General features: G+C 42.4%; 1 protein-coding gene across 1 annotated transcript; it reads left to right on the forward strand.

Moving 5' to 3' along the window:
- Positions 1-39: 39 nt before the first annotated feature.
- SGTA (small glutamine rich tetratricopeptide repeat co-chaperone alpha) lies at positions 40-12211 on the forward strand. Its single transcript, XM_083879914.1, has 9 exons — positions 40-61; positions 1219-1367; positions 2943-3046; positions 3216-3300; positions 4021-4120; positions 5060-5164; positions 7796-7934; positions 8992-9054; positions 11395-12211. Exons 2-9 carry the CDS (start codon positions 1268-1270, stop codon positions 11434-11436), a joined length of 738 nt encoding a protein of 245 aa, XP_083736040.1. The 5' UTR covers positions 40-61; positions 1219-1267; the 3' UTR covers positions 11437-12211.
- The last annotated feature ends 383 nt before the right edge of the window (positions 12212-12594 follow it).

Here is a 12594-nt window from a genome sequence, read left to right on the forward strand (position 1 = left end):
GCGCGCGGTGGGCGCGGCGCATGCGCAGTGCGGGAGCGCGCCCGGCCCAGGCGAGTGTCCGGTGAGTGAGGGGGAACCGGGACCGGCACCGGGACGGGCCCGCACCGGGGTCTCTCCGCCTCCGCGCCCGCCCGTGCCGGGCCGTGCTGCCCCTCGGCAGCCGCTCTTCCGGCTCACAGGGTTACCGGGTGCAGCGGGGCCTGGGGGGCGGCACCGGCCGGGACGGGACCGCTCTGCCCCCGGTGCTGCTGGTGCCAGGCCCGGGCACCTCCCGCCCCGGCCCCCTGAGGGCTCTGCGGGAGGGGTACCGGCGGTACCGGGGCTGGGCAGGGGGGCCCCGGTTCCTCCGCCGGGGGAGGGTCCGGGGGAGCTGCGGGGGCTTTGGGGAGCGGGAGATCCCGGGGAACGGGAGCCCAGGCGGGCCCGGGCCCGGCTCAGCCCTGTGGGACTCTCATTAAATCCAGCTCCTTTCTCAATTGAACGAGCCTGGATGTGCCACAAACCCAGTTAAGGCTCGGCACGGGCAGAGCCGGGAATTTCCTTCGGGAATTGCTCTGGGATCGCTGGGAACTCCCAGCCTCGGGTTGTGCTTTTTGGGGTCTCTTTGCTTTGGGATTTCCCTCCCTTTTCCCTGCCGGGGAAAATCCCTGTAGGTTTTTTATTTTTCTCCTTTTTTCCCCTCACCATCCTTTTTCCCCCCTGTGCTATTTCCATGGATCCAGGCTTTTATTTTGGTTTATCTCTGTAGGTTTTATTTTATTTTTCCCCCACCAGAGGCTACCAAATTCCTTCTAAAAAATAATTCCTTCTAAATAATTCCTCCTTGCTTTGGCTTTAGGGCCAAACCATGCTCAAGGGAGCAGAAAAGTGGGAATTTTTCCTGGTGAACTCCTCAGTTCTCCAGGATTTTCATACCCAGCAGCACCTTTGAGGTGGGATTGTAACAAGCAGAGGGTGAACCCAACCCTGGAATATGGAGGAATATATGGAGAATATATGGCATGCTCTGGAATTCCTTATATTCTGGAATATATAAAGAATATAAGGAATGCTCTGAGAATATCTTGAGAATATATAAAGAATATTATGAATTCTTACCCTGCCCAATCCCTTACCCCCCTCAACACCTCCCTGCTCCCCCAAAACTCACCCCGAGGGACGCCAGCAGCAAACCCCTTTGCCTTTAACTCCTCTAATCCACAATTTCTGTCTTTCCAGGTGCATTTTTGGAAGGCAGGAGGGGTGGAGCCCGGCCCCTGGCAGCAGCATGGCAGACCAGAAGCGTCTGGCCTATTCCATCATTCAGTTCCTGCACAGCCAACTCCAGGGGGGCAGCATGTCTCCGGATGCTCAGGAGAGTTTGGAAGGTGGGTGGCTCAATCAGGCTGAAATTTGGGAGAATTTGGGTGTTGCTTCCCCATTTTTTTTACCCCCCTGGTTTGCCTGGGCTGTTCCTGGTGTGCAGGAGCTCAGGTGAAAGTCTTGGTTTCGTGCCTGAAGTGTTTTGGATTTTTGAAATATTTTTTTTCCTCAGGGAGTTTTCTGTAAACAGGAGAAATGTTTTTGTAGTTGTAACTTTGTTATTCATTCCTTCTCCTAGGAGGGACTTCTTGGTGTCCCTCTGCTCTGACCAATGGGAGTGAAGAGTTTGTTTTCACCAATCCAATTGGTCTGTGTAGAATAGTTTAAAAGGGAGACACATCCCAAAAATAGAAGAGTCATTTTCAGCCTCCTGAACCTCAGAGTCTGTGTCATTGTGGTGTAAAACAGCATCGCTCAGGACTTCTGGACAGCCAATTAATGTGATTAAACAGAAGTCATTTATTGTTTACATTTTATAAATTTATTGCTTACATTAAGCTGTATTTATACATTTAAAAACTGCTGTTTAAGTGATCACACATTGCTTAATTATTGCTTTTATTTTGTTGATGCACTTTTCAGGAAATATGAAATACAGCCCAGGGCTTCATGGCCTTCTTTTATTTAGCTCTTGCTGTTCTGTTTCTCAGCCTCTTCTTTCTCATCACAGAACAATTTATGTCTCAGCAACTCTGGTGAATTCCAGAGAGTTTTGATAACAATGATTCGAGGTGGTTTGGCTGTTTAAATACTACATTGTCACAGCAGTGCCCAGCCTGGCTGGAATTTTGGGGCTCATTTCTCCTTCTGGGGGTTATCCAGGGCTGCTGCTGCCTTGTCTGGCTTCTGATCTCTCCCAAGAGCAGCTTAGCTGGAGGCAGGGACCTTCCTGGGGTCAAAAACCTCCCTTGATCCCTGCTGGGAGGCTTAGGGGGCTCTGTGGGGTGGGACCTGGGAGTTCCTTGCCTCCAGGGAAGCTTTTGGAGCTCCTGGGGTTGTTTTATCTCTTCTTCTCCCCCAAAACCTCATCTCTTGATGTTTTTCCAAAGGGCAAAGAGGCCACATGGATTTAAAAGGTCTCCTTAAGGAGCTTTAGGGTTTAGTCCTTGAATTGTGGGTTCGTGCTGGTGGGAGGAGGGTGTGGAGGCTGTGGGTGCTGGGAATGGGGTATTTTGGGGTGTAAAATGTGGCAGGAGAGCTCTGGGAAGCTCAGTTTTCCCTGGGGAATGGGACAGCTCTGGGAAACTCAGTTTTCCCAAGCCTGAGAAGGTGGCTCAGGGTTCCCAGAGCGAGGGGAAATGTCTGTGTCTCTCCTTGGAATTCTGGGCTCATTCCCAGCTGTGGGAATTTTAAAGCCTGACTCACCCCCAACCCCCAGGAATCCCTCAGGGGGTGGGGATGGGGATTGGCTCCATCCAGGATATCCACAGGGAAGCTTTGCCTGACTCTGAGCTTGGCAAAATCACCCAAAAATCCCATCTGGTGTGGGGAAAAATGGGTGGTTTGGGTTGGTTTTTTTTTTAGAGATGAAGGAGAGGAGTGAATATTTATTAATTAATGACCTGACTCTCATTATCCAGTGGCCATCCAGTGCCTGGAAACAGCATTTGGGGTCTCCATGGAAGACCAAAGCCTGGCTGTGTCCCAGACCCTTCCTGAAATATTTGAAGCTGTGGCAGGGAAGGTGAGAGAACTCCCTGAAACATTCCCTTATTTTATTTTTTTTTTCCCTGAATTCTGCTGGATTCTCCAGCTCCTGTTCCCCTCAGAGCCATGTGGGAGGGGGAACATTTTGGGCTGGAAAGATGGGAATTGTGGGAATCCTCATCTCAGCTTCTCCCTGTCCTTGGAAGGAGCTGGAGAACTCCAGGACGAGCTCAGATCCCGTCACCCCGTCAGAAGATGATGTGGCTGAAGCTGAAAGGCTCAAGACTGAAGGTACCAACCCCTGGAGCTGCTGGATAACGAGGGTTTGCTGCTAATTGGGAGGAGATTTTAATTCCCTGGTACCTGGGGAGTGCTTGGAATGGTGGGAGGGGGAAAAAAGGAATGGTTTTATTTCTGCTCCAGGAGGGTGGGGAGGTTTTGGTGCCAGGGTTGGTAGATCAGAGGGATTTTTATCCAAAAAAAATCATGTGGAGTATCATTCCTGCTCTATGCATGGCTTTTTCCTGGGGAAAAAAAAGTGGGGTAAGTGTGGAAGCAACACTTCCCTACTGAGAGAGCACCTGGGGTGATTTTTTTGGGATGCAGGATCAGGAATGCTGCAATTCCCACACTGACAGACTCCCCTGTGCTATTTCCATGGATCCAAACCTTTATCCCTGTGGGTTTTTTATTTTTTCCCTTTTTTCCCCCTCACCATCCTTTCTCTCCCCTGTGCTATTTCCATGGATCCAAACCTTTATCCCTGTGGGTTTTTTATTTTTCCCTTTTTTTTCCCCTCACCATCCTTTCTCTCCCCTGTGCTATTTCCATGGATCCAGGCCTTTCCTTTGCTTTATCCCTGTGGGTTTTTTATTTTTCCCTTTTTTTTCCCCTCACCATCCTTTCTCTCCCCTGTGCTATTTCCATGGATCCAGGCCTTTCCTTTGCTTTATCCCTGTAGGTTTTTTTTTTTTTTTTCCCCTCATGAAAACTTCCCCACTTTCCTTTCAGGGAATGACCAAATGAAGGCAGAGAACTTTGAGGCTGCCGTGTCGTTTTATGGAAAAGCCATCGAGTTAAACCCATCCAACGCTGTTTATTTCTGCAACAGGTACTGGGCAGCTCCTCAGGGGTCAAAAATCACTTTTTTTTTTTTGTTTTAAACTCCCCTGTTGTAGCTTTGAATACAGAATTTTAGGTTTTCTGTGCTGGCCCCCAAGGAAACACAGCATTTGTAGTGAGGAGGCGTTGGGAGAGGCTTCCAAAATGAAAAATAATGGCACTGAGATTCTGAGTGTGTAGTTTAGATAAATAACATTTTATTATTATATTATTGTATATAATTATTGTATATAATTACACAATTATATTATAATATTATGTATATTATAGAATATATGTGTATATTGTATTATATTATGTATTATATATTGTATTATAATACAATTGTAGAATTGTATAATATTGTATAATTGTACAAGATAATATAGTAATATCTAGTATAGAACTATTATATCATATAGAATTTTTATATATAATATAATCATTATTATACTATATTTAACATATAGATTATATTATAATATATTATGTATTATACATTATAATTGTAGAATTGTATAATATTGTATAGTTGTATATTATATATGTGTATATATGTATATATACGTGTATATTGTATATATATGTATAATATCTAGTATAGAAAAATTATATTATAGAATTATTATATTATATATATTCATCATGCTAATACAATATATTATACAATATTATGTTATATTATGTTATGTTATATTATATTTATTTTATTAATTTATTATATTATATTATTTTTATTATATTATATTGCTTTTATTATATTATATTATCTTTATCTTATATATTTCTATATTATATGTTACAGTATATGTATTTTATATATATAATTATTTGGTTCTATATTATTTTTAAAATATTACTATTTATTTTTATATTATATAATATTATACTATATTTTATTATCTCTAATATTACATATTTTCCCCTGTTTTTTTCCCCCTTTTCCCAGAGCTGCTGCCTACAGCAAACTGGGGAATTACGCGGGGGCCGTGCGGGACTGTGAGCGCGCCATCGGCATCGACCCCAACTACAGCAAAGCCTACGGCAGGATGGGGTGAGCTGCTGCCTCCTTGGGGTATTCCAGCTTTCCTCTGGGATTCACCACCTTTCCTCACAGAATTCTGGGTCCCTGCACACCCCAGAACAGGGATTTTATCGGTTTGTTCCACCGTGAAAAAATTCCCGTTTTTCAGGGTTTTAGGGTGGAGAAAATTTCATTTTTTTAAAATTTTTAGGACAGTTGTATAAGAAAGTGACTTTGATTTTTAATTTCTTTCCACCTTTCCTGATGGAATTTTTGGGTGTCTGCACACCCCAGAACAGGGATTTTATCAGTTTGTTCCACCGTGAAAAAATTCCCGTTTTTCAGGGTTTTAGGGTGGAGAAAATTTCATTTTTTAAAAATTTTTAGAAAGTTGGTGAGGACAGTTTTATAAGAAAGTGACTTTGATTTTTAATTTCTTTCCACCTTTCCTGATGGAATTTTTGAGTGTCTGGACACCTCAGAACAGGGATTTTATCAATTTGTTCCACTGTGAAAAAAATCCTGTTTTAGGGTGGAGAAAATTTAAATTTTTTTAATTTTTAGAAAGTTGACAGGGACAACTATTGAGTAAAAAAGGGTGAACGCAGAAGTAAAAGAGAGTGAAAAAAACCAAACCCTCTGTCACTTTGATTTGTATTTTCTTTCCACCTTTCCTGTTGGAATTTTTGATCCCTGGACACCCCAGAACAGGGATTTTATCAGTTTGTTCCACTGTGAAAAAATTCCCGTGTTTCAGGGTTTTAGGGTGGAGAAAATTTCTTTTTTTTTTTAATTTTTTAGAACAGTTGTATAAGAAAGTGACTTTGATTTTTAATTTCTTTCCACCTTTCCTGATGGAATTTTTGGGTGTCTGGACACCTCAGAACAGGGATTTTATTGGTTTGTTCCACCAAGAAAATGATCCTGTGTTTTAGGGTGGAGAAAAATTCATATTTTTCAAAATGCATATTCATAATTTATATTTTTCAATTTTTACAAAGTTGGTGAGGACATTTGGATTTTAAAAGTGACCAAAAAAACCCTCTGTCACTTTGATTTTTAATTTTTTTCCACCTTTCCTGTTGGAATTTTGGATCCCTGAACACCCCAGAACAGGGATTTTATCGATTTGTTCCACTGTGAAAAAATTCCCGTGTTTCAGGGTTTTAGGGTGGAGAAAATTTCATTTTTTTAAAATTTTTAGAAAGTTGGTGAGGACAGTTGTATAAGAAAGTGACTTTGATTTTTAATTTCTTTCCACCTTTCCTGATGGAATTTTTGAGTGTCTGGACACCTCAGAACAGGGATTTTATTGGTTTGTTCCACCAAGAAAACGTTCCCGTGTTTTAGGGTGGAGAAAATTTCAAATTTTTTAATTTTTAGAAAGTTGGCAGAGACAACTATTGAGTAAAAAAGGTGAATACAGAAGTAAAAGAGGGTAAAAAAAAAAAATCTCCTCTGTGACTTTTATTTTTTCTCCTGTTGGAATTTTGGGTGTCTGGACACCCCAGAACAGGGATTTTATTGGTTTGTTCCACCAAGAAAAAATTCTCATGTTTCAGGGTTTTAGGGTGGAGGAAATTTCTTATTTTTTAGGAAGTTTGTGGGGACAGCAATGGGGTAAAAAAGGGGACAAAAAAACCCTCTATGACTTTGTTTTTTATTTATTTTCTCCTGTTGGAATTTTGGGTCCCTGGACACCCCAGAACAGGGATTTTATCACTTTGTTCCACTAAGAAAAAATTCCTTCCATTTCAGGGTTTTAGGGTGGAGAAAAATTTCATATTTTTTCAAAATTCATATTTTTCAGTTCTAAGAAAGTTAGTGGTGATAATTGGATTTTAAAAGTGACCAAAAAACCCTCTGTCACTTTGATTTTTAATTTTTTTCCACCTTTCCTGTTGGAATTTTGGATCCCTGAACTCCCCAGAACAGGGATTTTATTGGTTTGTTCAACCATGAAAAAAAATTCTCATGTTTCAAGGTTTTAGGGTGGAGAAAAATTCATACTTTTCAAAATTCATATTCATAATTTATATTTTTCAATTTTTAGAAAGTTGGTGGGAACAATTGGATTTAAAAGTGATAAAAAAACTCTCTGTGACTCTTTGATTTTTATTTGCTTTCCACCTTTCTCCTGTTGGAATTTTGGATCCCTGAACACCCCAGAACAGGGTTTTTATTGGTTTGTTCCACCAAGAAAAAAATTCTCATGTTTCAGGGTTTTAATGTAGAGAAAAATTCATGTTTTTTTAATTTTTAGAAAGTTGGCAGGGACGAAAATTGGGTAAAAAATGACCAAAAAAAATCACAAACCTCTGTGTCTTTGATTTTTATTTATTTTCTCCTGCTGGAATTTTGGGTGTCTGAACACCCCAGAAAAGGGATTTTATTGGTTTGTCCCACCAAGAAAAAATTCCTGCTGGGAAAATTTCATATTTTTCAATTTTTAGACAGTTGGTGGTGATAATTGGATAAAAAAAAATGACCAAAGAAACTTTGATTTTTATTTTCTTTATTTAATTTCTCCTTTCTTTCCCAGCTTGAAAAATTTAATATTTTTCAATTTTTACAAAATTGGTGATGATAATTGGATAAAAAAAATGACAAAAAAACCTTTGATTTTTATTTTATTTATTTGATTTCTCTCTCCTTTCCCAGCTTGGCCCTGTCCAGCCTAAACAAACACACAGAAGCTGTTGTTTATTATAAAAAAGCTCTGGAGTTGGATCCGGACAACGAAACCTACAAATCCAACCTCAAAATAGCTGAACAGAAAATGAAGGAGACTCCCAGTCCAGTAAGTCAGGAAATTTAGGTTTATTCAGGTTAAAAAGGGATTTTTTTTTCACTCTAAAAGCCACAGGTGGTGCCTGGGGGGAGGTTAAAAATGTGAATTTAGGGTGGGGATGATGAAAGGTCTTGTTGTGAATAAAAAAAATTCCTCTGGGAGTTTGATTTTTATTTTCTTTTCATTTTTTATGGTAGAATTTTGGTTCCCTGAACACCCCAGAACAGGGATCTGTTGATGAAAAACAGATGAAAAAAAAATTCCTGCTGTTTCAGAGTTTTAAAATGGAGAAAATTTCATATTTTTTTTATTTTTAGAAAGTTGGTGGAGACAATTGGATTTAAAAAGTGACCAAAAAACCCCTCATGGCTTTGATTTTTATTTTCTCGCCACTTCTCCTGTTGGAATTTTAGATCCCTGAACACCCCAAAACAGGGATTTTGTTGGTTCATTCCACCATAATAAAATCCCTGCTGTTTCAGGGTTTTTAGGGTGGAGAAAAATTAATATTTCTCAATTTTTAGAAGGTTGGTGGGGATAAATAGATTTAAAAAGTGACCAAAAAACCCTCATGGCTTTGATTTTTATTTTCTCTCCATTTCTCCTGTTGGAATTTTGGATCCCTGAGCACCCCAAAACAGGGATTTTACCAGTTTGTTCCACCATGAAAAAATTCCTCCTTTTTCAGGGTTTTTAGAGTGGAGAATGTTTCAATTTTTTTTTTATTTTTAGGAAGTTGGTGGAGACAATTGGATTTTAAAAGTGACCAAAAATACCCTCGTGGCTTTGATTTTTATTTTCTCTCCACTTCTCCTGTTGGAATTTTTGATCCCTGAACACTCCAGAACAGGGATTTTATCAGTTTGTTCCACCAAGAAGAAATTTCCTGCTGTTTCAGGTTTTGGAGTGGAGAAAAATTAATATTTCTCAGTTTTTAGGAGGTTGGTGGGGACAATTGGATTTAAAAAGTGACCAAAAATACCCTCATGGCTTTGATTTTTATTTTCTCTGCCCTTTCCCTGCTGGAGTTGTGGATCCAGCCCCAGCTGTGGTTTGTGTTTTTCAGACCGGCGGCCCCGGGGGCTTCGACCTGGCCGGACTCCTCAACAACCCCGGCTTCATGAGCATGGTAACGGCAGAGCCTGGGGATCCCGGCGTGGGGCCTGTCCAGGAGCTCCAGTGTCTCCTCACATGGAATTCCTTGGGATAGAACCTCTCCAGGAGCTCTGGTGTCTCCTCACGTGGAATTCCTTAGGATGGAACTTCCCTGGGAGCTCTTCCCAGCTGGGATTCCATGGGATGGAGACTGTCCAGGAGCTCTGTCCACATGGATTTCCCTGGGATGGAGGTTCTCTGTGAGCTCTGGTGTCTTCCCAGCTGGAATTCGATGGGATGAGGCCTCTCCAGCAATTCTCGTATATCCCACATGGAATTCCTTGGGATGGAACCTCTCCATGAGCCCTTCCCATGTGGAATTCCTCAGATTGCAGCCTCCCTGGGAGCTCTTCCCAGCTGGGATTCCTTGGGATGGGACCTGTCCAGGAGCTCTCCCCACATGAAATTCCTTGGGATGAGGCCTCTCCATGAGCTCTATGGAATTCCTTGAGATGGAACCTCTCCAGGAACTCCAGTGTCTCCCCAGCTGGAATTCCGTGGGATGGAGCCTCTCCAGGAGCTCTTCCCACATGGAATTTCTTGGGAGGGAGCCTCTGTGGAAATTCTGTTGTGTCTCACATGGAATTCCTTGCAATGACACCTCTCCATGAGCTCTCTCCATGTGGAATTCCTCGGGATGGAAACTCCCTGGGAGCTGTCCCCAGCTGGGATTCCCTGGGATGGAGCCTCTTCATGAGTTCTCCTCACATAGAATTCCTTGGGATGGAGCCTGCCCAGGAGTTCTTCCCAGCTGGAATTCCTTGGGATGAGGCTTCTGCAGGAACTCTGGTGTCTCCTCACATGGAATTCCTTGGAATGAGACCTCTCCAGGAGCTCTCCCCATATGGAATTCCATGGGATGGAGCCTCTCCATGAGCTCCAGTGCCTCCTCACATGGAATTCCTTGGGATGGAAACTCCCTGGGAGCTCTTCCCCAGCTGGGATTCCGTAGGATGGAGCCTCTTCATGAATTCTCCTCACATGGAATTCCTTGGGAGGAGCTTCTCCAGGAGCTCTTCCCAGCTGGGATTCTTTGGGATGGAGCCTCTCTGGGAATTCTATTGTCCTACATGGAATTCCTTGGAATGAGACCTCTCCGTGAGCTCTCTCCACGTGGAATTCCTTGGGATGGAGCCTTTCAATGAGCTCTACCCACATGGAATTCCTTGGGATGGAGCCTCTCCATGAGCTCTCCCCACATGGAATTCCTTGGGATGGAAACTCCCTGGGGGCTCTCCCCAGCTGGGGTTCCTTGGGATGGAGCCTCTTCACAAGTTCTCCTCACATGAAATTCCTTGGAATGGAGCCTTTCTGGGAGTTTAGGTGTCCCCCCATATGGAATTCCTTGGGAGGAGCTTCTTCAGGAGCTGTTCCCAGCTGGAATTCCTTGGGAGGAGCTTCTCCAGGAACTCTTCCCAGCTGGAATTCTTTGGGATGGAGCCTCTCTGGGAATTCTATTGTCCTACATGGAATTCCTTGGAATGAGACCTCTCCGTGAGCTCTCTCCACATGGAATTCCTTGGGATGGAGCTTTTCCAGGAGCTCTAGTGTCTCCCCACATGGAATTCCTTGGGATGGAGCCTTTCCATGAGCTCTCCCCACATGGAATTCCTTGGGATGGAGCTTTTCCAGGAGCTCCAGTGTCTCCTCACATGGAATTCCTTGGGATGGAACTTCCCAGGGGGCTCTCATCAGCTGGAATTCCATGGGATGGAGCCTGTCCAGGAGCTCTGTCCACATGGATTTCCCTGGGATGGAGGTTCTCCATGAGCTCTGGTGTCTTCCCAGCTGGAATCCCATGGGATGGAGCCTCTGTAGAAGCTCTGGTGTCTCCTCACATGGAATTCCTTGGGACGGAACCTCTCCAGAAACTCCAGTGTCTCTTCACACGGAATTCCTTGGGATGGAGCATCTCCAGGAGCTCTGGTGTCTTCCCAACTGGGATTCCTTGGGATGGAACCTCTTCATGAGCCCTTCCCATGTGGAATTCTTCAGATTGGAGCCTCCCTGGGAGCTCCAGTGTCTCCTCACATGGAATTCCTCGGGATGAGTCTCAGGGGAAGCTTTCCCAGCTCCTTTCCCCAGTCCCTGGCGCTGTGTGGGAGCTGCTGCTGTTCCCTCAGCTCAGACAATTCCTGTGGGATTGGGGATTTCTCCTGGGGAGGCCTGGGCTGCTCTGGGCTCTTCTTTTTCCCATTTTTATCCCATTTTTTCCCCCTTTTCCTGGATTCCCAAACTTTCCCACCCTCCCTTTGGGGTTGACACAATTCTGTCCCTCCTGCCTCACCCTGGTGGTGTTTTTTATTCCCCACAGGCCTCAAACCTCATGAACAACCCCCAAGTACAACAGCTGTGAGTTGGATTTATTCCCTCTTTATTTTAATTCATTCCCTTCCTTTAATTTAAATTTTTAATTCTTTTCAATGAATGATTTTAATTTATTTTTAATTTTATTCTAATTTGATTTTATTCAATTTTGATTTATTTAATTTTAATTTATGTAATTTTATTTAATTTTTATTTGTATAATTTTAACTCGTTTCATTTTAATTTATTCACTTTTGATTTAGCTAATTTTGATTTATGTAATTCTAATTTATGTAATTTTATTTGTTTAATTTATTTGTATCATTTTAATTTGTTTCATTTGAATTTATTTCATTTTAATTTATTTAATTTTGATTTATGTCGTTTTGATTTATTTTAATCTGTGTAATTTTATTCGTTTATAATTTTTATTTGTGTGATTTTATTTGTGTAATTTTATTTGTTTAATTTTTATTTGTATAATTTTAATTTATTTCATTGGAATTTATTTAACATTTAAATTTCAAACATTTCAATTCAGAGTTTTGCAAATTTCAATATGAAATTTCAGGCTCTGTCTGCCTGGGTTTGGCCTTTCCCAGTGGGAATTTTGGCCAGGAATGTTGGAGGAGGGCTCAGAACAGCCCAATTCCCCGAGCTGGGGTGGTTTGGGTGCTGGGAGAGGGATTTTAATCCAATTTTCCCCCAGGGAGGTGAGGATGGGATGGATCAGGGCTCTGGAATTGGCTCTGCTGCAGTTTTAGGGGATTTTATGGGATTTCAACATTTCCCAGCCTGTTCAAATAGGAATATTCCCATTCCTGCACGGAATGAGGAGCACTTCACAATATTTTAATTAATAAATCCATAATAATCAATTCCATAAATCCAGGGAAGGCTCAAACCTTCTCCTGGGAGGAGGGAGAGACTCTCTGGAGCTCCAAAATCTTTGGATTTTGGGATGAGACCACCCAGCTCCCATTGGCTCCTCCCTGTGCCAGCTGGAATTCCCACCTGGAGGAATCCAGGGATTCGGAGCAGGGCTGGAATCCCAGAAATCTGGGAATATTGACATCATTATTATTAATTGTTCACCTTAATTACTTATTTCCAGCTGATCCAGGAAAAGCTGGTGCAGGGAATTCCACAATCCTGGGGATGGGAAGTTGCTCCCAGTCCCAGGTGTAAAACAGGAGATTTTTTGGGA

The sequence above is a fragment of the Zosterops lateralis genome, assembly GCF_965231275.1.
Source record: "Zosterops lateralis genome assembly, chromosome: 29".
Lineage (NCBI taxonomy): Eukaryota > Metazoa > Chordata > Aves > Passeriformes > Zosteropidae > Zosterops > Zosterops lateralis.